The 24,721-nt window shown below is 36.2% G+C and overlaps 4 protein-coding genes across 6 annotated transcripts; 2 read left to right on the forward strand and 2 right to left on the reverse strand.

The window, feature by feature from the left end:
* Positions 1 to 155: 155 nt before the first annotated feature.
* Positions 156 to 4,031, forward strand: LOC140761054 (NADH--cytochrome b5 reductase 1-like). The gene is made up of 9 exons (XM_073098233.1): positions 156 to 407; positions 976 to 1,117; positions 1,224 to 1,314; positions 1,605 to 1,682; positions 2,306 to 2,386; positions 2,470 to 2,559; positions 3,250 to 3,315; positions 3,488 to 3,574; positions 3,716 to 4,031. The coding sequence occupies exons 1-9, from the start codon at positions 302 to 304 to the stop codon at positions 3,806 to 3,808; spliced, it is 834 nt and encodes a 277-aa protein (XP_072954334.1). The 5' UTR covers positions 156 to 301; the 3' UTR covers positions 3,809 to 4,031.
* A 523-nt stretch (positions 4,032 to 4,554) lies between these two features.
* Positions 4,555 to 12,013, forward strand: LOC140761635 (cysteine synthase-like). Of its 3 annotated transcripts, XR_012104593.1 has the most exons (11): positions 4,556 to 4,832; positions 5,161 to 5,270; positions 5,359 to 5,416; positions 5,500 to 5,763; positions 5,890 to 6,027; positions 6,714 to 6,765; positions 6,864 to 6,913; positions 8,146 to 8,205; positions 8,360 to 8,440; positions 8,991 to 9,288; positions 11,717 to 12,013. XR_012104593.1 is itself a non-coding variant. In XM_073099055.1 (10 exons), exons 1-10 carry the CDS (start codon positions 4,614 to 4,616, stop codon positions 9,078 to 9,080), a joined length of 1,122 nt encoding a protein of 373 aa, XP_072955156.1. In that variant the 5' UTR covers positions 4,556 to 4,613; the 3' UTR covers positions 9,081 to 10,309. The 3 variants fall into 3 exon arrangements, 1 of the variants encoding a protein (XP_072955156.1); XR_012104594.1 differs by lacking the exon at positions 11,717 to 12,013 and having other exon boundaries at positions 4,555 to 4,832; positions 8,151 to 8,205; positions 8,991 to 9,003; XM_073099055.1 differs by lacking the exon at positions 11,717 to 12,013 and having other exon boundaries at positions 8,991 to 10,309.
* Positions 12,014 to 14,976: 2,963 nt separating this feature from the next.
* LOC140761538 (transcription factor MYB60-like) lies at positions 14,977 to 16,222 on the reverse strand. Its single transcript, XM_073098902.1, has 3 exons — positions 16,069 to 16,222; positions 15,819 to 15,948; positions 14,977 to 15,727 (listed from the first exon to the last, which is right to left on the reverse strand). The coding sequence occupies exons 1-3, from the start codon at positions 16,199 to 16,201 to the stop codon at positions 15,064 to 15,066; spliced, it is 927 nt and encodes a 308-aa protein (XP_072955003.1). The 5' UTR covers positions 16,202 to 16,222; the 3' UTR covers positions 14,977 to 15,063.
* Positions 16,223 to 18,115: 1,893 nt separating this feature from the next.
* LOC140761672 (phosphatidylinositol 3,4,5-trisphosphate 3-phosphatase and protein-tyrosine-phosphatase PTEN2A-like) lies at positions 18,116 to 24,488 on the reverse strand. Its single transcript, XM_073099102.1, has 13 exons — positions 24,328 to 24,488; positions 23,203 to 23,640; positions 22,777 to 22,878; positions 22,630 to 22,686; positions 22,149 to 22,214; positions 21,411 to 21,587; positions 21,205 to 21,291; positions 21,055 to 21,119; positions 20,885 to 20,961; positions 20,206 to 20,252; positions 19,911 to 20,041; positions 19,395 to 19,464; positions 18,116 to 18,839 (listed from the first exon to the last, which is right to left on the reverse strand). Exons 2-13 carry the CDS (start codon positions 23,617 to 23,619, stop codon positions 18,321 to 18,323), a joined length of 1,815 nt encoding a protein of 604 aa, XP_072955203.1. The 5' UTR covers positions 23,620 to 23,640; positions 24,328 to 24,488; the 3' UTR covers positions 18,116 to 18,320.
* Positions 24,489 to 24,721: the final 233 nt, after the last annotated feature.

The following is a 24,721-nucleotide window of genomic DNA, read 5'->3' on the forward strand; positions in this document are numbered from 1 at the left end:
ACTTCTCACTGTGTGGTGGAAGTAAACTTTACCACGTGTCTCTGACTGTATCAAACTCCTACAATCCTAAATGCAAACGATCTTCTGCTAATAGATTCTTTTTTTTTGCTTTTTTTACTTTTCAGTACTTTGGGCTCGGCGCTTGAAGCGGACGGCTTAGCCATCAGCGTTGTTGGTGAACCGAGAAAGGAAGCATTTTTCTTCCAATAAGTCCTCGGCTTCCCTTCTCCATCTCCCTCCACCTAACTCTTAAATCGCCGAGCCGAATTGAGAGAGAGAGAGAGGAGCTTGGGAGAGATCCATGGAGTTCCTGCAATCCCATAGCGTCGAGATCTTTGGGGTAGCAGTCGCCGTGGCGGCCATCGGCGCCGGCGCCGCCTACTTCTACCTCAGCAAGAAACCGAAGGGTAGGCCTGCGCGAGCTTAATCGGGTGATCGGTTTTGCTTTATGTCTTTTTTCATGGATGAAAAAGTTGGGACCTTTTCTTATATTTAATCTCTTGATTGTTTTTATTTTCCCGGGTCACTGCGATTTGCTCTGATCTGGTGAGACTATTTGTTTGCTATAAATTACGAGAAGAGTGGGGTAATAATATAGTGGTTGGACAGAGCTGCCAAGAAGATATTAGAATTTCCTAGAGCTAAGGATTTTGTTAAAAGTAGATTTTTTTTAATCTATTTTTACGAATTGAAGTTTCATGAAGCACTTGTGAACAATCGTTTACCTGGCTCAATAACTGCAAAGCTAAATGATGCGTCTTATTGGATGCATGTACAATTATTAACAGTGCAGAAGTGTGTACATGCATGTATGTTTCTTGCTGATTGTCTTCCTTGAGGAATCACATAAGCTCTTTATGCTGTATGTGGGCATGATCTTGGCTTTCAGGATTTTTTATGTGCTAGTTAGTTATCTGTATCGTGTGATTGTCCTCAAAAACATCATTATATTTGTTATACAATCCATTCTCTCAGGTTGCTTGGATCCTGAGAACTTCAAGGAGTTCAAACTTGTTGAGAAGAAACAAATAAGTCATAATGTGGCTAAGTTTCGGTTTTCTCTTCCAACACCTACTTCTGTGTTGGGTCTTCCGATTGGGCAACATATTAGTTGCAGGTTGGATTTTCTCTACTCCATGTGCTCCCTTCTTTGTAGGACATCAAACCTTTTTTTTTCTTCTATCATTCTAAAGGATGATGAAGTTTACCTGTTTATATTACAGAGGAACGGATAGTGTTGGCGAAGAAGTAATCAAACCTTATACACCGACCACATTGGACTCGGATATTGGACATTTTGAACTTGTGATAAAGGTAACATATTTGGTGGAGCATACGTCTTAATCACATTTTATCTGATGACATTAACCTTTCATCTAAGAATGGTGCACAGTACTTCTCTTGTGATGCATCGTGATGGTGACTTTCAGTCTAATCATCTAAAGTTTCAACAAAAGTAGTTGTAATAATGCAATTATAATAATATGTATATTGCATCAAAATGTCACTTTGATGTTTATGAGTATTTAGATTCTTAGACTGTCTTCATTTCTAACTAGTGGAAGTACATTCTTTTTCAATTATTTATTTGCTTCATTGTGTAGATGTATCCTCAAGGAAGAATGTCACATCATTTCCGTGAGATGAAAGTTGGTGACTACTTATCTGTGAAGGGCCCTAAGGTGTGCATGTCTTCCTTCCCTGAGTAGCTTTTTTCTTTTATAGTGGAGATCCTATGCTATGAACACATTTTATGGCATGGTTAAATTATTTTTATTTGGATAATACAACTTGCATGTCAAAAAAAAAAGGTTAGTAATTTATAAATGAAGAACTTTATCAAATTGAGTGGATTCTGCTACTTTCTTTCATGGACTTTCTAGCTAGTGAACGGATGTTCTTCTTAGGCTTGTATTATGAATTTACAGATAGGATGTGCAAGAATAAAGAAACACAGCAACTATATACCTGAATTTGCTTTTTAAAACTTGCGTCTACCTGAATTTGTGAGGTGAGATGGTATGCTTGTATTTTTTCTAACAGGGACTGGAGATCTAAGATTTTTCTATATAGAAACATGCACTGAACAGGCTGATGATTAAATAAGAATCAGATGTTAAGCTGACTATTATACTGACATCATCAGATACCAAATACCATATACAATTGTACAGAAAATCTTGATGGTCATCAACTGGTCTGGAGAGCTTACCTCACCTGTATTTTGCATGGAGCAGTCTATTGAAGTTCTCTTTGATTCTGTTTACGAGGATTAGTTGACTTAAAAAGTATTTTATGCTTCTAGGGGCGTTTCAGGTATCAACCTGGACAAGTCAGAGCATTTGGAATGTTGGCTGGAGGATCGGGCATCACTCCAATGTTTCAGGTAATTACAAGCCATATCCATATGCAGGTTGTTATCAGAATTACCCTGATTGTATTGCTCATATCCCTTTTCTCATCTGCTAGGTTACAAGGGCAATTCTTGAAAACCCAGCAGACAACACTAAGGTTTACCTAATTTATGCAAATGTTACATACGAAGACATCCTTCTGAAGGTAACATCACCTAGAACTTAACTCTTCTTTCTCTTTATCTTTAGCTAATAATACAATTGGTGCAATATATTGATTCAACACTGATTGATCATTGAAGAACTAGTCTTGTAGAGTACCCTCTTACAATAAGAACAAAAGCACAAGTTTGCATTTTTTTGGGATCAGAACAGCAATCCAGTAATATACCAGTAATCCTATATATATATGTGATGGATTTCAACTATATGTCAATGAGTGGGGTGGGCCTATACTCAGCTTTGGGGTTGGGGGATTTTTTGGTTGTCTGTCAGACACGGTATCAGGTGTCTTCTGCCTTCTGTATGCATCAGAAACTCTTTGGTTTCTATGTTCTTTCTTCTTTCACCTTCAGTATGCTTCAGAGAAACAGTTTGGTTTCTATGTTCTTTCATCTAGTAAGGACATTGTTACAGTTGCACTTCAGAACATTTGGACACGATACTTATTCCTTTTGTTTGCTAAGTAAATGAGTGCTTTCATCTACAAAGGTTGTCGAAGAAGGTCCGCTACCAAGTTACTGACTAGTTAATCAAGAGCAGTTAGAACTTAGAACTGCGTTAATCTTCACATAACCTTATTCCTTGTTTTTAGCCGTGTATCCTTTATATTGAAACACTACATAACTTATTCTTTTCTTTATTGGTTTCTCAATTTTATCATCAATTTATGCAGGAAGAGTTGGATAGTATGGCTCAAGACTATCCCAACCGTTTCAAAGCATATTATGTCTTGAATCAGGTTTGGTTTCTCTCTAGCCTGATATCTTAGAAATTCATGAGTGACATTACCAATTTACCATATTACCTCTTGCATTAACCAACTAATATAAGCTTTAGATCCTAAATACTTAATTCCATATCATAGTTCTGATCATCATCGATCTTCTCTTATTATCCTCTTCTCATCTCAGCCTCCTGATATTTGGAACGGCGGAGTTGGTTTTGTGTCCAAGGAAATGATTAAAGCTCAATGCCCACCACCTGCATCTGACATCCAGGTAAATCTAAAAATCATCAACTTGAATCTTCATAAGATCAGATGCTTTGATCATCGCACAGTCATATTTTTAGTTTTGTCTGTTAAGTAAGTACCGGGAATTTGCGAAGACTAAAACCGAGATTTAATTTGACAATGACAGATCTTGAGATGTGGACCACCTCCCATGAATAAGGCCATGGCTGCGCACCTAGATGATCTCGGATACACAAAAGAGATGCAGTTCCAGTTCTAAATTTACCTTGTGCCTCTAAACTGCAGAAGAGCGCAAGAACAATAATTTCAATTGCTATTTTGCTGATGGTCTTGTAAAACTTACTTGGTCCCTCCTAGCTGCTTATTAATTCATCAGCAATTATTTGTGGGAGAAAAACCAATCTGATCCTTGTTCATACTTATTCCCATATTGAAATGGAATGGATAGGGGGATCTTAAATCCTTCAATAACAATTTTCTCATATGGAAATAACTTTGTTCTTTGTTCCAAATAGAGGACCAATTTGGAGAAATGACCTTCAAACAGGTCCCATTGCTTCTCAGGTTTATTTTGATTCATATGAAAGAAATATGAAAAGCTCTTTAAGAAATGGGAATAAGTATATTTGCCATGCCAATGTGATCTTAAGTTCTTCTTATGTATACAAAAGTGAGGTTTAACATGCTTCTATTTTCATTATTGTTGCCTCTTATTCAAACAAGCACACTGGATGAACTTCTCGTGCAAACTTATATGTAACACCCTAATTATATGTTTATTGCGGTTTACCCCTTGTAACGCACGCAGATTTTCAGAAGCACCCTAAGCTGCGAAAGCAAGGGTCGAATTGAAAATGATGACAAGACGGGGAATAGAAAGAAAAAGTACTGAAAAGTAATTTTCATTTAACACCCTACATTTCCACGTATTTGTGGTTTACGGTGGAATTTAATACGTGCAAGGCGGGGGTGTTAAATGGAAGAGTCGATCGTGGTGCTCTATAACGCTATCCGTATCTCATCTCTCGAAGCTCTCTTTTTAAAGCCCCTCTAAAACCTCAACGATGGTGCTCCTCTCCTCCTCGCTTCTTGCACCGATCGCCTTCCCCGTCGCTTCCCCTTCCCCATCCGCGAGCTTCTCTCCCTTTGCGACCGCTGCCTCCCTCCGGTTGCCTACCAATGCCGTCTCCGTGCGAAGGCCAATCTCCGTTTGCGCCAAATCTGCCTCTCTCCGTATCGAGGAAGAGATCGAGGCCGTCAATATTGCGGAGGACGTCACCCAGGTCCGGCTTCGTCTTTCGTTTTTATGTTCGCTCGATTTGGGTTTGAGTTGTTGATTATTTTTTATATTATCCTTGTGTTTGTTCGATAAAATTTGGGTCTTTGCTTAAAGATTCTCAATTTGGGTTGGACAGAGTGGATAATAGTCTCAAGATTGGATCTCGAGGAGGAAAAATTTATGCTTCCTCGTGTCAGCTCTTTATGTTTTACTTGTGATAGTATATGGACTTGAAAACAATGGATCCCTATGTAGCAGATTAATGCACTCATCAGTTGGGAAAATGAATATTCTTATTTTCTGACAAACGATTTATTTCTTTTCTGAATTAGTTAATTGGTAGAACACCAATGATATATCTTAACAAAGTTGTCGAAGGATGCGTAGCTAATATTGCTGCAAAGCTTGAGTCTCTGGAACCCTGCCGAAGTGTCAAAGATAGGTGAAATTTCTGTCGTCACATTGATTATAGCTTGATATATTTTGTGATTTCACCTATAATTCTTTATTTATTTATTTTTTAAACTCAGGATTGGATATAGCATGATAAATGATGCTGAAGAAAGGGGTTTGATTTCTCCAAAGAAGGTGTGATTGTATACTTGAGCAGGCAGAAGTTATTATGTGTTTTTGAGCATCCTATATGATGCAAGATTCTATATTTCATGCAGAGCATTTTAGTAGAACCAACTAGTGGAAATACAGGGGTTGGTATCGCTTTTGTAGCTGCAGCTAGAGGATACAAGCTAATAGTAACCATGCCTGCATCGATCGACATAGAGAGGCGTATTCTTCTTCGCGCATTCGGAGCAGAAATTGTATTAACAGATCCTGCCAAAGGATTAAAAGGAGCACTTACTAAAGCTGAAGAAATTGTTAGCAGGACACCAAATGCATATATGTTTCAGCAATTTGACAATGCAGCTAACACTCAGGTTATTGATTCTAGATCAGTAGTCTTTGCATCCCTAGTTAATGACATACTGTAAATATAAATCTGCAATGCTTTTATGTATTTTATTCTGCAGATTTTATTAAGATATCATTTGGATAATATACAGATCCACTTTGAAACCACAGGCCCAGAAATATGGGAGGACACAATGGGTGTTGTTGACATATTTATTGCAAGCATTGGGACAGGTGGAACTATCACAGGTGCTGGGCGTTATTTGAGAAAAATGAACAGAGATATCAAGGTCTGTAACTTTCAGTTAGTTAAATTAGCAGGACACTCAGGTCACGGGAAGATTTATATTTTACATATTTCTCGACTAAACTAGTATCAGAACTGAGTAAATCCTAATAAATTTTTTCTCTAGTTCCACAATTTTGATCTGGACGGGACTTTAGACACTGAGAAATGGCATAAATGAATTCTAGAACTAAGATGATTTGTGTTTTAATGTTACAGATTTTGTTTATTGTGCTTTGATCTGTTTCTCATTCTTATAGTTGTTGGTCCGGATGCACTTGGGGAATTGGACCTTTTGATCTGGTTTAATCACGCAATGAAGGACCTTTTAGGGGCTACTCTAGATCTATGATACTAATATAAGCTCCTTATAGTCCATAAAGAGAAGATAATCTCTGGAGATCTTTTAATGCTTTTAAACAAAAATAACTCTTAAGAATCATACAAAGTGTTATGATACAAATACTTGCACAGCACAAGTACAATCTCTAATTTCAAGTGAAAGTTGCTATAAGGAACATGTGGTGGAACTTAACATATGCTAGTTTATTGTCATATTATTTGACTTTTTCGTAATGTGAGGGCCATGATGTCAATATTTTTATTATGGTCGTACATATCTTATGTTTTCTCCCTGCTATAATGGTCGATATCCTGATGTCTTTTCTGTTCTTATTTGCTCTTTTATAGGTAATTGGAGTAGAACCTGCCGAAACTAGTGTAATCTCTGGAGATAAACCAGGTACTTGGCATATGTCATCACATTTTAACTAGTAAGACTTTTTTATCTTCTTGAATTTTCATCTTGGAAACTTTTAGTATGTTGTGTTATGTGATCAGGTTATGTGCCAAGCATCTTGGATGTTAAGTTGCTTGATGAAGTCGTCAAGGTTAGATGGTGAACTTAAAATATATCTTACTCTTTTATCTTGAATCTTGACATATTTTGATGAAAATTTCCTTTCATACTCATTACTGCACTTATGCATGTCATTTGAACTTCTTGAACTTTCTGATCCCTGATGATGAATATGCATTGTTTTTTCTTTTCATATATTGAAAACTCGAAGGTAATATCAAGATTATGCTTCATTGTGTTGCCCAGCAGATCAAGTTATCGAGGGTCCACATGAGATGATATTGTATATATGGACATCAATTATTATTTGTCTAGCTAGATAGCAAATTGGGGAACCATATAATCTATTTTGGGATTGTGCTACTGTTTGGTAAATCATGCTGAGATGACTAGCCTATGAGTTCTGATTGTTGTATAAGAACCTAGCCTTTAAGGCATAAAAATGCACTGCTGTTACTGGATAAGGCAAAATATGTAGGTCTCTGATGCGGACATCACTGATAGGACGCGATGGCGTGTGTACCAGTGCAGGAGGTGCCGACAGTTAATGATCCCTTTTATTGGGATCTGGTTCTGATTTTTATTTATTTAGGGTGTCTTTTATTTATTTTCTATGTAGGGTGTTTTTTGCTTAATTCCATTGTAGGTCTATATATAGACCCGTTATATTTTCTTTAGAACTTAATGAAAGTTTATGTGATTTGTTCTCTAGAGGATTTTGGTGTGAAACCCCATTCCTTCCTTTCTTTTTTTCCTATTTCATCTTTCTCCACCACGTTTTGCATCAGTCTCTCTAGGAGGTAATTAGCATTATCCTTAAGAAGAAATATTAAACGCATGGAACTCAGAAAAGTTTAAGTTCACTCTGGATTGAAAATAATTGTTGGAACCCAATTACAAAGAACGAACTTTATAACTTCAAATTTGTCCGTATCTGGCTCCAACTGTGATAACTATTGTCAGCTCGTCCCATTCCATATCTTATTTAATATGTGAACTGTTTAAACTTTAAAGGGATGAAGCTAGTAAATAAAAAGGAAGGTGTGATACAAAACAGCAGGTAGATTTGCAATAGAATTTTTATTTTCTACTAAACAGCAGATAGGTTGCTAATCTAACTGCAGCAATAAAAGGCCATGTTCATGCCTGCTTCCACTTTCTTAAATTTAGATATATCTTTTATTATGTAATTTAAAATGAAAAATGATCTATTAATTATCTGAACATCAAGTTCTGATTTGGTTTTGCCTTTCTAACTCTTAGATCAGCACTGCTGAAGCAGTTGAAGTTGCAAGGACCTTGGCACTAAAGGAGGGCTTGCTGGTAAATATGGCTGCTCTGTGCAATGGATGGCTTCATAATTTCTCTTTAAAATATTTCTCTAATTATGTATGCTTGCAGCAACCATTTCACATAATCGATTGCTATGCGTCAGTTGTAATTTATATATCACAATACCATCCAATTCCTTTTCCAGGTAGGTATATCTTCAGGTGCTGCAGCAGCTGCTGCTATCCATGTGGCTAAAAGGCCTGAAAATGCTGGAAAACTAATTGCGGTGAGGAACATATCTTCTTTCATATTTTGCATAATCCTAATGAGCTTAACAAAATGATAATGCAAAGTCGCAAACCATTGGTACTATGACAACTTACTGATTTGTGGATAGTTACACCTTAACCCAATATTAACATATATTCAAATCAAGTAGCAATACACTAAATAGTTTCTTATGCTTAGGAGTAAGTGTTAGTGAAGTTTGAGGTGGAAAAACATTTCTTTTGTGTCTGGTATGGACTTAGAAGATACATGTAAGTAAGATAGTTTCTTAATTACTTGAGGGTTCTATGCAAGGATCACAGATACCATATTACATGCTGGTCGGCACAGAATGATGCCACAGGGATATCCTTAGTTTACGAAGTGTACTTTCAGTTGGAACTTGGATACTGTTAGACCTTACAATTATCATGTTTAGCTTTTAGTAGATACTAGATAGAGTTGAGAACTTGAGATGATGACTGATCTTGTAAATGACAATTGAGCTTCTAAATGATATTGATCTTGATGTCATTTTGATGCAATGTTATGTGTCTATGCATATGCAGGTTGTTTTCCCAAGCTTTGGAGAGAGATACATATCCACTGTTCTTTTCCATTCCATTCATGAAGAAGTTCAGAAAATGAGGAAGAGGTAGTGTTTTGCTTCCAGGAATGAGTGGGACACTCTTAATCATGACAGCTTCATGAGCACTTTAGAATTTCAGAGGTCAGTTCAGAGGCCAAGTTTTCTTATAAGTTCCAGCAGGAGCCCAAGTCATTAGATATATTCCAGCAGCTATCGCCAACTTCACTCATCTTCAGATCTTGGGACCCTTGCTTCTGCTGGGACTACTGCCAAACGAGGTAGTCTTGAGTATACGATCTGAAATACGTGATTCTTTGAATTGGGGGTTTCCCCTTAATTATTTATTCTTACTTTGGGAATGTGTGGTATAATTGTCCCTTCATTTGTGAAGGAAATCATAGATATACTACAGAAACTTGAGCATCATATGCTCTGTATTTGAACTTGATGGTGGCACGTATGTGAAGGAAAGCACATTTATGGTGAACAACTCTTATAACCCTATTTGATTACTTGTGTCATGGTCTGGCCCTATAAATTACTTATGCAAAGGGAAGCACATTTATGGTGAACAACTATTATAACCCTATTTGATTACTTGTGTCATGGTCTGGTCCTATAAATTACTTATGCGAAGGGAAGCACATTTATGGCGAACAACTATTATAACCCTATTTGATTACTTGTGTCATGGTCTAGTCCTATAAATTAAGCTTTTCCCATAACATCTTTCTGAATCTGCTGTCATCTTCTCAAAGGAAATTTTCTTATATACTTTTTTTGCACTTAAGAAGCCTTGGAATTTGAGCAAGTTCGAAGCATTAAATGTTGAAAATGCTGTATGCTATGCTCCAATTGCTTTAATTTGAGGCTGGGTAGATCAGTGCATGAAAATAAATGAGCAAAGTTGGGATTTGTTAAAGATTCTGTAGTTAGAAGTGTGAAATTAGTCAGAACCAACAAGGCTGGCTTGATCATGTAGCATCTGTGTTTGGAATAGTGATAATGATTTCCGTTCTTTGTACACAATCAGAATATCAACATATAACATCCCTACATGCAGAATATTTTTGTAGTTCTTATACAGATTTGTTTATTTTTATCTCGTATTCTTAACTAGTAGATGAATGATGGCACATGACATGTTGGGGTTCCATTTCATTATATAGTCAAATTGAGCTTTATCTTCAAGCATTAGTATTCTTCTCTTAGGGGGACAAAATGTCCATTTGCAAATTAGGCGTCCTGGAACATGTTATTCTTTGTCTCATCAAGACATGAAATACTGTAATAACACCGACCTATGTGGCTCACTGAAGAGGAGCGAGCCTTGATAAGACTTTGCGTCATTTATCAATGCTTATCTGGAATAATCAACTAAATTCCTAGATACTTGGTAAACTGAAATCTAATTGTATTTATATCTTTATTTTGGTTTCACATTTGCATTATAGATGTATATACAGATTGTCTGCGTCCTTGATTAAAATTCTAGTCAATTAAGACTTAAAGAAATGTTTGATTCCTAGTGACTCATGTGATGACTGCATGGCTTTCTCTCAACTATGTCATAAGTTTAAGAACAAATAGAGCAGTTAATATAAATGCATTGTAATGCTACAAATCATTTTCATATCATTTGATAAAGCTACAGATGTCCATGAAATGTGGCACTACTATTAGGACTCGAATCTGATGATGTGAAGCAGATCTTTTATCTCTTCTCGTAGTAATCTGGATCCATAAGTTAGTGGTATGGTAGTGAGAACAAGAGTCAACTATAATCTGATGATGTGAAGTGAATCTAATGGCTCTTCTTTCTATTAATCAAGATTAACTGTCATCATAAGGAGAACTGAAGTCAACTAGTACTATAATCCTTTGCCAGAAAGAAATAAGGAAATTTTGTTTGCATTAACTAAGATATGGCTTGTAACTTGTGACCAATTCATTGATCACCAAAACTTGTCAGATAATCTAATTTCTTGTAATACAGTATGGGCTGCACTTAATTACTATATTTGTCATCATAAGGAGAACTGAAGTCAACTAGTACTATATCCTTTGCCATAAAGAAAGAAGGAAATTCTGTTTGCATTAACTAAGATATGGCTTGTAACTTGTTATCTATTTATTGATCACCAAAACTTATCAGGTAACCTGATTTCCTATTATACAGTTTGGGCTGCATTTAAATACTGTATTTACTTTAGTCTGATGACAACAATAGTAGTTAGCCCATGCAGTTGGTTGGAGAACAATAATGCATAATTTGACTGATTTACAGATCCACACAGATCCAGTTTATACTTCTGTTATTTGATTTGGTTTCTCAAATGCTCAATAAATTTCCTAGCAATTGTGGTTGCATCAGTTGTTTTGGTTTTGCATTTCATAGGAATTAAACGTATAAAAGAATCTTTTGCATCCTTTATTTGATATATAATTACTGATATCAGCTGGTTAAGACATACTAGAAATGCTTGGTTTGCTAGGATTGATTCTTGTAGTGATTGTGTGGCTATGGTTTTAACTGTCATCATAATATATTATTTAAGAACCAATTTAATATTAGGGGATGATAATGCTACAAGTCCTTTTCATCTCTCTCGATTGAAGTACAATAACCATGGATGCAGCAGTAGTTGTAGGATTCAAATCTGATGATGTGAAGCAAAAATTTTCTCTTCTTTTTGTATCAATCAGGAGCAAATGGTATGATAGGGAGGAGAGCCAGGGTCAATTATTTGGCCTGAAAGCAAAAGATGGAGGTTTCCTTTGCTTAATATGACCGGTGATTTGTGATCATCCACGAATTATTATCAAGTAATCCATAACTTGTGAGCTGGTACTAGCTTTCATCTAATTACTGTACTTGCTCTTAGTTTGATGACAGTGATTGCAGTTTTTTTTTTTTTCTGTTTTCTACTTAGTTAAGGAATGGAAATTATTGATATACTGAATGTTCCATTCTTGAATTGGATGTTATCATTAATTCTCCATGTTATTTTCCTTTGATTTCGACTTTGATAGAATGCGGATTTAAGATTTAATTTGTTCTCTCACTCATTATCACTATCATTTAGTAACTTCAAGAACTATGTGTCATTCTAGCCAAGTATTCTGAAGGGTGAATACAATGTCATGTCCTTGTTCTTGCAAGAATATAACTAAGACAAGAACAAAAAAGGAAACATTTCATCTAATCAGTGCCCCTCCTTACCCTATGTTTATAGATTATGGAAGGAATCTTTTTCCATTTAGTGGGGGCTCAGTGACTATAAATGACTCCTGCTAATTGTCCAAATTCATGAACAGAAACACTTGTGATTGCTATTCTTGGACAAGTCTATTTATCATTAATTTGCAATAAGATGACCTATTTGAGTGGTATCTTTGGTCCCCTTGCTTTTTAATCCTAAGTTGGGAGCCAAGAAGATGCACTAAATGCAGTGGCTAGGGGTAGTTATATTCCACTGGTTATTAGATGTTATGTCCAAGGGGAATATTTTACCTCTTGTAGTTGGGCCAAATTTCAAAGTTCCTCTCCAAATTTTATTTGCCAGTAAATCTTATGTATGTGCAACCATTAGTTTCTAATAGTGACAGTTAATATTTTTATAAAAACTATCAATATTTTGGGATAGGGATAGGGATAGGGATCATTCCAAGTAGTAAATATTCTCTGAGATAAAATGAGTTATACCTCGGATAGAGCCCCTTATCCCAGCTTGTCCAATTGAGCCCTATATCTTTTTGAAATACTTCTAGTATTCAAAATGTATAAGTGAATAAGATTGAGATACAACAAAAATTAAAGTTTTACTACTATAAATTTTGGCCACTCACAGGGATATAAATTATTATATCTTCCTCTGAAATTATTACTAGGTAAAGTCTATCGATTCTAATATATTAAACGTCTACAAATTAAGTGAAGGAGAAGAGCAACTCCATGCTACTATGTATTATGTATTTAAGAAATATGAGCTCTTTCTCATTAATAAAGTACAAGTACCAACAAGGTATGCCATTTGGAGTTATCCTTTACTCCTTTTGAGTTTCTTCTAGTTGGCTGATGCAACTTCCCATCCTAGTTTTGAGATAGAACCATTAATTGTGAGCATGACATATGGTCCAAGCTAAATATGAATGCATTTAATTACCATCTTCATAACCTAATATCAACCATAATCTTCAAGGATCTGCGTATACGTGGCTTAACCCTAGACCGGTAAATCTCGATTCATATCAACTATCTCTGGATAAGTTTGTAAGCACGATGTTGGCGTGAAAAAGTATCGAGATATTTCTTTCGAATTATCCGACCGACATATGATTACGCGATAGTGATTATTTTTCTTCTTCTATTTTCTCTCTATATGTGTGAGAATGAGTTGTACTAAGAACAACTGTTCATCATACTTTGAGGGATGCGTCTGTTAATGATAGGATGCAATTTGTTCATTGCTGGTGAATCACAATCCATGCAAATGGAATCATAAGATTCCCTTCCATGGAGAAAGATCCCCTCAAGAAACTCACAATAAGGGCAAGCTTTTCCATTAACAAACACAGAGCTATCAAGTACTACTCTCCTAACCGACACTACCAGCTAATGAACGCGAGTCCATAGACTTATAAACATTATTTCATGCAAGCTCTAATGAGGTTGGATAATAAGACTTAGATACAGATGGATCTGTTTGACTTTCTTTGGTGCTTTAATTTGTCGGAATTTGTACAAAAATTTGGTTATGGTATTTAATTGCTTAGGATAATAATTAAGTCAAGGTTTAGCATGACGGTGATAATGGTGACATGTATATATTTTCTTATTATCTATACATGACGATGTATTAATTAGTTTTAATCACTAAACTCATAATTGAAAAAAGTTTTGTGAACAAAAGAACTATAGAATGTATAGATGCATGCACTTATTCATAAAGTTACGTGGACTTCTTTTTTAATATGTTAACATGTGCATGCATGCATGCATACATACACATTTAGTTTTTATATAATATGATTACTAATATTCTTACATCTAGCCTTAGTTGTATTTTCCGGAGGTCAATGGTCATGCCACTTTTAGAAGCATATATGTACTCTGGTGCATAGACTTGCTAACTTAAAAAGCTCATCTACCTAAGAAAGGATATATATATATATATATATATATATACTTTAAATTCTAAGATTAGATATGAATTAGATAAAATATCGACGTATTTTAATATATAGACTACACTTAAATTTAAACGGACATACAAAGTCATTCACTCTAAATTTTAAAATTATTAAACCAACGTGCTGATGAGCCGTTGAATTTAGCCGAGTAGCCATGCTTAGCTAAGCCCACCAAATAATTAAATAATTTACCCATAATAGTTTATTCTAAATTTATGACATTCTTAGTTGTAAGTAGTTATTCTCCTAACTTTTTAAAGATAAATGGTATAATAATAATAATAATAATAATAATAATAATAATAATAATAATAATAATAATGATAATAAATTCCACATGCTATTCTGTAAACATAATTACGTACAAGATCGTGTAAAGCCCTGACCGCAGGGCTTTTACTGCAGCCGGACACGCGGCAGCCTTTCGTTGGCATTTATTGCTTTGTCCCACAAACGATTAAACTCCCCTCAACTTAATACTCCAAAAGTGGCATCAACTTTCAGAGAGCTCGCGAGGGTTGATAAGTCGCCACGCCATTCTCTCCACAAATATATCCTCATCTATAGTTCATAAAAGCGCTCGTACAGCGGTATCATTGCTCTTTCTTTTCTATTTTACCCTCCACAAATCTTTTAATGCACTTCAAAATACACTGTAGAAGTACTGTTTGAACTTTTCGATCCTTGACAAAGAAAAGGAAAGATCATAAAATGTATATATATATATATATATATAGAGAGAGAGAGAGAGAGAGAGAGAGAGAGAGAGAGAGAGAGAGGGAGAAGCATGCACTTAAAAAGATCGAAGCATGAACAATAGTACATACAATTTCTTTTTCTTTTTTGTTTTAAAGAAGTTTTTAGAACATTGCTTCTGAACAGCAATCAGAAGGTAGCTCCATGACTAGATCGCCATGGCCAGTGGCATCATCAAGAAGCCACTTCTCCAGGAAAGAGAATGGCGGCTGGTTGCTGTCCAAGCTCTTGTTTGAGTCACTGTGGTGATCGGCTACGGCTGGCCGGTGAGATCCGTAGTACGAAGAGCGGCAGCCGGCCAAGTTGTCCAAGGAAAGCAGCGGCTCGAGGCCATGCTGCTCGCTCTTGATGGCCGAGTTATCGTGGTTGTTGATGTAGGGTGACGAGGAGGTGAAGACATTGATGAAGCTGCCGTGCTGCATGTGTTTGTTGTTATTGTTGTTGTTGTTGTTGTTGTTGTTGTCGTCTGTCTTCTGGGAAGGCCGCATCCAGCCTTGCAGGAGCTTGGAGATGTTCTCGGTGCTGGAGGCGTAGGAGGAGGAGCTTGAGCTGTTAGTGCTATACCTCTGCGCAAGCGAGTGAGGAGGGATACTACTGGAGATGACCCCAGAGTACTTGTAGCTTTTGGATAGGAGATGATGCAAATTCATGGTCGAATTCGATGATGGAGTCGCGTACTTGTGGATTTTTTTCTTCAGGTGGGTGTTCCAGTAGTTCTTGATATCGTTGTCTGTTCGCTGAGGAAGGTAAGATGCAATAGCTGCCCATCTGTGCAGTATTTACAACACAAGAGGTTGTAGTAGTCGTAGTAGTTGTAGTAGTTAGTAGATGCATGCCATGGATTGAGATTAATCCTTACCTGTTACCAAGAACTGCTTGGAGATGGATGATGATCCCTTCTTCGTGCGGCGTAAAGTTTCCGCGTTTAATTCCTGGCCTGAGGTAATTAGTCCATCTCAGTCTGCAGCTCTTACTACATCTCATGAGCCCTATTTAAATCAAATGACTCAGGTTGATTAATAATTTCAGACATGTATATATATATATATATATAGATTTGCATAGGAATTTAATAAAGAAGAAGAAGAAGAAGAAGAAGAAGATCTCACCAGTGTTAGTAGGCACGGATCTCCAATTCCCAGGACCATGATCTTGGATATAGGAGAGCAAGATGGTGTCTTCTTCTGGAGTCCAGGGTCCCTTCTTGATGCCAACCTTATCACAGCAAGGGGGTCTTCCCATTTCTTTTTGCTATCTGATCACAAGAAGCATGAGCTTTACAAGTGATTAATTCCTGAGCATGTGAGGGTCTATATATAGTATAGTCTAGGAAGACTTGAATGAGATCTGTGAGCAAAATTTTCACCTGTCATCTACCTCTCTAGCTCTCATCTTTTAGCTCTTACAAAGTCAAGCTGGTCCATCCACTCCAATCTCTTTCAGCGCTTAAGGATCACATGAGTATAAATCTACACTTAAAGGAGCTAGGAACCATTTGACCAGTTGAGTTTGGGTCGCTATTCTGTGTCATAAATTGTCAGCTAATGGCATAAATCCATGAGGTTCACTTTGAAATCATACTGCTCATCTACCTGGGTCTCCTTCCTCTTTTAAGGAAAATTGAATTTAAGGGAAAAAAGAAGAAGAAGAAGAAGAAGAAGAAGAAGTAGATAATAATCTTTATCTCTTGCGAGTTCTTGTGTGCGCGTGTGATTTCGCTAATGCGTATTTAATTACCTGACCTTCTCCTCATGGGCATTGAGCATGTAGGTAAGGTACAAATAAGGAATATAAACCTTTGATATGAATACTTTTATAATTTCATTGCTCACCAAGTAGAAGTGCACAACTATTATACTTAATGTTCTTCCATCTAATCATAACTAAAACATGATGAGGTACCAACTTTGCTGTTCATATAATATAAATATCAATGGTCATATCTCTGATGAGACAAAATATCTTTAAAAAAAAGAAGATTAGCTTCTTTATAATAAAAGTTTGCTTGAATTGTTCGAATTAATTTTGATAACTACAGTACCTATCAAGTATTTGGTGTATGTGTTAGAAAAAAAAGAGAGAATTAATGCAGTTGTAATATGAATTACTGGTATGAAAGTATTTCACATAGATACAATTGCTGTTACTATCATTTTACCCAGTTGGTGGTTCTGAACCTTACCTGTCTTGTATCCAAGTTGCATGAAGGGCAATAAAGATGTAAATGGACAGGGATTATGCGTTTAATAAGTGTAGACAATTCTGCACTTAGTCTCTCCTTATCCTCAAGATAGAACGATTTAAACCTCCTAAACATCTACTATTCAATGAATATAAGGCTTTTCCCAGCCAGCTAACTTTGGAAACATGAATGTGATTTTGGGACCATCTCATAATTCTTCATTTCGACGATCTGTTTGCAGCCTTGCCTGAGATCTCTTTTGGTGTCCACGAATTTTTCATTCTTCCTTTCTTTTTGTGCATGAATAGTAGTCCACGGTGACGCCCATCTAACGGCGTAACTGTGGCGGCGCAGCTAGGGTTGAATGTGGTCATGGCATTGCCATCAATTAGGTCTGGCCACAAGCACATGTCAACATGAAGGGCAGGACCATGAGAAGAAAGCCAAGGTAGCATAGTTATTATGCATATGGGAAGCTTTTAATTACTTACCTTCTAGTAGTAGTAGTAGTAGTAGTAGTAGTAGTAGTAGTAGTAGTAGTAGTAGTAGTAGTAGTGCGTGAACTTAAGACTGCTGTTGTAAACTTAGCAAAGTGCAGAGTACTCCAGTGAGAAATCAATGCGGCATTCTCTTGCCCAGTAGTGCTTGCTATCTGGAAGTTTGTGAAATTTAAGTACAGTGGTTGGTATGTGCATGAATTATAGGTTTACTATCAAGATATAGCTATTTCCTGGTAATTTTCCAGGTAACCTGCCGTACCTCATAAAGATAGATGAAATTTAAAATTTGGACAGTTCTAAGATGTGCACATTGATTAATAAATTCGAGTCATCAACTGGATCGGGAGTTGGGACAAGTTGAGACCAGTGAGATTTTGCTGTCAGATTACCAGAAAGGGAAAGAAGGTAACTGGAGCAGCACAGTCCTCAGATACAAGTAGAGCAAACTTAATTCAAGGAACGAACGGATTGAAAAGCCCAAGATTGAAATTTTATAACAAGTAAAAACCATAGTAACATCAGTAAGAAATTTACAGAGACACCATACAAATGGAATGGAATAAATGAAGAAATTTTACATGCTTTGAGGAAGTATTTCGCATAATTCTTCTTTATGGCTTTTTTCAAACCAAATTCATACATCTATCTCCCCAACTGGTGAATCTTATACCCTGATAGGTTACTCACTTTCATAGTCTTCTTCATCCCCGAATGAGAAGACCGAAGCATCTGCAGCAATTGCCTTGAATTCGCTCATGCTGGAAGATTCAACCTCAGGAGGCACCGACACTGAGGTATTTTTGCTCTTCCCCTCGCTTCTCATTTTGGAAGCATCAATGTCCACTGGAAGACCTTGTTGGCTTTTCAGAGAAACGACTTCTGGTTGTGGACTATCGGTCTCGGATATTTTAGAAGTAATAGCAGATCCTCTGGCATTACTAGCCACCTTGTTGTGCCTGATTTTAGGAGACCCACCATCTTCTGCTTCGCTATCTGAGAAGACATCATCCTTATCTTGGCTTTCCGAGACTGGATTAGGGCTTGGAGGTGCTTCGCTATTTTCTTTTTTGGCAGCGCTAGTGGTGGAAACCACATCAGTTTTCTTGTTGAGATTAGCGAGTGTTGGTTTTAGAGGTTGAGAACCATCATAATCTACTATAACAACCTCAACCTGAAGACCTGGAGAGGGTAATTTTCTCTGCAAGATAAAGTTGACACCATAAGAATGTTAAGAACAAGTAAACAGTAAAATTACCACCAGAAACAACAATCACATAGGAAAAGGCTGAAAAATAGTAATTGAACTTGATAATTCAGCTACAAGTTTGACGCCAAGAGTGACTGAAAATTAGGGGTAAAACTGGTTAGATGCCATCTATTCTAACAGTCTCACATGTCAAAGTTTAAAATTTGAACTGACAAAGATAACCTTTTTCCTCTATTGGGGTTTCATCTAAAAGCCAATCAGAAGAGTGCTATCAAAAAGTTCCTGAGTTATATATTAGAATTATAAGCAATTACTGAGGTTAGTTACAACACAGATGTGCTTTGCCAAAATCAGATGCTCAGGGGACTTCTTGGGGACATAAGTTCATGATCTACTTATATCTACCAACACCTGATTCAACTCCACCTTACCCTAACAATAGTACATCTTGTATTATGATATGCAAATAGACATGCAAGAACAATCTAGCATAGCTACCCAAGAAAAGATCCAATATACCAATCTCCCTTGAAAGTGTTGTCTTACCTTGTCAAAATCATCGAGGTCAGCCATGTTCAAGATCATCCTGTTCTCCATCATTGTTGTATTTAACCAACTGAAGACCAGAAGGAAATGGGAAACAATCCTCAGCAACAAAGTGATAAAAAGGAAGATTTAGGGTAAGTAGAAAATGTTAAACATGGCAATATATATCTTATTGTTTTTTTTAAAATAATTGCCACTGAAATATTTTTAAACATAATAATTGCCACTACATTTTTTAAGATATCATAATTACCACTACATTTTTTAAGATATTAGAATTACCACTGCATTTTTTAAGATATAATAATTACCAATGAAATCTTTTAACTCTTTCATTTGACAGAAATTTCCTAAAAAATAGCTATTAAGATGAACAAATACATGGGCCGTCGTTGGTACAGAGAGAGAGATTTTTGTGCTAAGCAGTCTCAAGTATGCAATTATGGAAATTTCAAGGGATCATGCTTCTGCTTTTTTGTCAAGTAAGATGCAGAACTCAGAAACTGAAAAATTTACCAGTAAAAATCTCCTTGCCGATCATGAAAGTGAATTTTAAAATCACCAGCTACTTCAGATAGCCCAGGCTCGCCTGGTAATGCAAAGACGATGATCCCCTTTTTTGGAGTACTGAACCAGAAATCTTCAGGCTACAGAAAATAACAATCAATTTCAAACCACCAACTCATTACAATGAAAAGAACAGAAATATAAACACAAATTGACAAACTACTGCTGATTGGCCAATATACAAGACACTAAATAAATACAAGGTGTCAAACTAAAGTAAAGGAATCAATAGAGAAGGTCATACCATCAGGTCTTTTGTCTTTGGATGCTTCTTTGTCGAAAAGAGAACTCCTGTTCCATAAAAAAGAATGCATTTCATAATAATTTAAACAAAAAAGTGCAGAAAATGAGAATAGTTAGATTATACTCAATGGTCTGATGCCTTTTCGATAACATAGAGATACGTGCAAGTGGAGTGTGGAACAGCCTACCATTACTCAAACAATTACAATAAGCATGGTTCAAGCAAATGAATAAGCCTCATCAGTGGAAGATGGTAAGAAAGTATGGGACTTAATTTACCATAAATCAAATGACAGCAAGGTGATTAAAGGATATAAAAAGACACACAAGATAAGACTAAACAAGGGGAAGTCATGATTCATTGCGTAAATGTCAAGTTGATGTTAAATCATAAGAGCTAGGTCAAATATTCTCTTTAGAATTACTTTTGATAATTTTGCACCAAAACTAAATCAACTACAAAGATAATGTGAAACATTATCGAAGAATAGAGATAAATCATGTGAAAAAGCTATAATTTTGCCTCCATACAAGACTGCTATGAGAAAAAGCATCGACAGAAAAATAAAGTTCATATATTGCCTTTTCTGAAACCTATATGATAGAAATCTTTATACATATCGAGTGCTTTAAGTGCATTGGACACTCATGCATTATAGGAGACAAGGGAGTTGCTAGACCATTATGATTGGAGACAGTAATTGATGGTCTGATCCAATAAGGACATTTATGAAGGCGTAATCCCCTAAGCATGCACCTGCAAGAAGAGGAAAACATTTATTAGGCCTTGAGATGACAGAATTTAGCAAAACTATGATGCACTTGACAAAGAACCAAAACAGCACAATACCTGCGCCCTGGTTGATTTTCGCCATTGAAGTTTGTCAAGATGCGCTCAAAATATTTCACATATCTCTGAAAAGTTAAGAAATTAACACTAAGAAAAACTATAGGCAAAACACTGTGAATAAAAAGACATGCTAACAAGGAATAGACTGACAATCTGACTAGGGAGAACAAGTCCTTTTCCATCTACACATCTTTTCTGATTATAGTATTCAATAGACTCCTCAGCAGTTGGCAAAAACTACATATAGTAAGAGAAGGTCAGGTTTCAAGAAAAATCAAATGACAGAATAAATAACACTTAAAGCAAATCATACCGCATACTACCACCTTTGGTACTTCAAATGACAAGCAAATTACCTTCAGATATAATAGGAGACTAGAGATCATCAACCCAGTCCTTGCAATACCAGCTTTGCAATGAACAACGACAACATTTTCAATATCCTCCTTCAACCAAGAGTATGCACTTTGACAAAATAATTTTATTAGTTGGACTGGAGGGCAATTATGGTCATCAAATGGGAAACACGCCACCTGAAATTTTCAATACAACTAAAGCACTTGAGAACAAACTAGATAGAATTGACATATTAAATATGAAGCAAGCCAGTACCTCATCTAAAACTTAAAAGTATTCAATATTTGGATCTTCATAATGGGGAAGTACACGAGTAATTACTCTAGCAATATCATTCTCAATATAATCAGCATATAGTGAAGCTTCTCAGGGAATACAAAGGGTTCATACACAAGAGCTATGTAAACTGGAGTTATGAAAGAATAGATAAATCAGGTCACAATGAAATGAAGCTGGAGCTAAAGGTCTATAGTGTAGGAAACTAGAAATGGCATGTTTCAAGTGCTTGCACATGTGGGATACAAGCTAGATAAATTCATTTCGATAAAGAGCTTCTCTTCAAATCTTTGTAGTTAATATGACTAGCTGGAGGTTACAGTTATTAAGCCAAGATGATCGTCCGGGATCATTTATTTAGGATTATCAAAATTAAGAAAGGTTAACAAAGATTCAACAACTTGAGTTCAAATCAAGAGTATGACAATACAATGTCGGAACATAAAGTACTGAATACACACCTTTCCCTCAAAGAGTGATGCATCATAGAGCCTTTCTGAACAAAGATTGTATACCTTGTACTTTCCCTATAGAAAAGAGATGTCCAGTTTAGAATACTATGCCCAAAAAATAACCTAGTTAGCAGGACACTATGTAAGGCTAAGTTGAATGAATACTGAATACCAAACTTTTCACAAAGTAGCACTAGAATAAGTACAAGACAATCTTTACCAGAAAATGCAAAATATACTAAACAACATGACAATATCATAAACATTACCCTACTATCCTCTTGGAAGACGATGAGAACAAGCATAAAGATATTTTTGTTCTCTTTTACATTAATTCTCTAGATGTGATTTTCGCACTTTCCATGCATCAAATGGTTCTAGCTCAAAGATATGTTTTTTACAGAATAACAAGGAATATGTGAGAATAGCATCTATACTTCAGTAGCTGAAAACTACTCAAAGTAATAGCAAATAAGAGCTATAGCATCACCTTATGGTGCGTCTCAAAGAACTTGATCACTTCTTCCATATGATTCCTATAGAAACCCTACATAAGTCGCATAATATTACAACAGCGGATAACAGCATGAATATAATCGTAGCATCACTACTACGAAACAAAATTATTTAAAATTACCTCAACATAACCAAAAAGTCCTGAACTCAAATTGCCAGCAGGGAAACCCATTGCAATAATATTCTCTGTTATATATGTCATATCTAAGTCAAAACCATCTTCCTGGCATAAATAGAAGAACAGTAATTGAAAACATAAGAAGATGCAAACATTAGAGGCACTACTAGTTATGCTTCAACCAAAAGATTGACTAAGAAAAAATCAATAGTTAATACTAGAGCTTTCAAGCAATTTTTTTCAAATATGCTCATGTAGTGATGCAGCTTTTCCAGAAAAAATTGAAAAGACAAAAGCAACAGCATTGCCACCCACCATATTAAGCAACAAGAATTGAGAGAGAGAGAGAGAGAGAGAGAGAGAGATTTGTCAGTGACAAATTCTGAGTGTCACAAGGCATTAACATACTTTATTTTCTAGTAGCATTACCTGGTATCTTCTTTTATTCTGAGAGACTATGTGGCGAGCCTTGACTTGCACAGCCTTCACTGCACTTATAGATGAATCCATTATACCTTTTGTCAGAGAACTCAGAACACCAGGCTGTATAGTTGAAGTAGTGCCCTCAGTATTCTCATCCTTTTGTGGAGATTTTGGGGATAAACGCAATCCAAGACCACTACCGAAACGTGCAAAAGTTGACTTCCCTGCATTTTCGGACTGTTGATCTTCTTGGCTCGATAGTTGTGGGATTTTGAGACCCTTTGCCCATGAAGATAAACCAGATGCAGAAAATATTGACGGTGTGGCCCTCGTGGATGCATGTTGTGCAGTAGGATGAGAATTGTGATTGCCAGGATCTGTAGTTGGTGGTGAAGCTGATGATTCAAGCTGTTGTGTTTCCATCACAATGGACGAGAAATTCCACTGGATCAGCAAGAAATTTCTTTCTATTGTCAGAGATTTAACAGTGTGGAATTTAAGAGGCATAAGAACTCAAATGAGGATTCCACCATATCATAAGTTAAAGCGCTGATGGAATTTAACAATATCAATATTTGTCTGTAGCAAAAGAAAGAAAAAAAAACAACCTACTATAACAGCTGCAGTTAATATCCATGTTCCAAGGCTATCAATTCATGATAAAAGAGAAGAAAAAAATATATATATGAAAGAACATCGCAAGAAGACCTAGACCACCATCTATTAATCCTAGTGTCCTTCCCAACCAAACATGATCAAATTCCAATGCAACGACTTAGAGATCCTTAGAAGTCCGAAAATTATCGGTTATTTGAAGTAATCGTAGTGAGCTTCCCTACTCATATATGATCGAGTTCCAACTCGACGACTTATAGATCCTTCTAATGGAACATTCTTCTCGCATCACTTTCCTTCTCTTTGGATCAAATGTGCCATCTTTCTACTATCAATGTGCTCCAATCTGACAAACATTGAGACTTCCTACCTTCTGATTCAAAAGTAAACTAACCTAACCTACCTCTGCATGACGAAATCACGGTATTCATGGTATAAGCAATCCACGCATTGGTAATCGAGAAGCGAAAAGCTCAAAACCCTCAAGACATATGAGATCGAAGAGAGAGAGCTGACCTTGAGTTCGATTTTGGGAGCAGATCTGGAAAACAGGGAAGAGCGAATTCGGATATGCGACCGGAAAAGGTAGGTATTTATAGGAGATCGTCGGATGGAAATCGCGGGTTCGAACAGAGAGCGTTGATCTCGAGATACGAATGATGTCGTTTTGACGAGGACACGTGGCTAAAAGGACCAGTGTCTCTCTTCCACTTCCCTTCGTCTCATATGTGTACCTTCAAAATTTATATCTTTGGGATGAATTAGTTATTTTTCGTGATATATTAATACCCTTAATTATAAATATTTTTTGAAATATCTCTTATATTAGTAATTCATTAGAAAAAAATAATATATATAATAATCCTTAGACAAAAAAAAAAGTGAACAAAATTAAAGGATAAAATAATTA

This window comes from Typha angustifolia, chromosome 6, assembly GCF_048772165.1.
Source record: "Typha angustifolia cultivar Huaian chromosome 6, ASM4877216v1, whole genome shotgun sequence".
Classification (NCBI taxonomy): Eukaryota; Viridiplantae; Streptophyta; class Magnoliopsida; order Poales; family Typhaceae; genus Typha; species Typha angustifolia.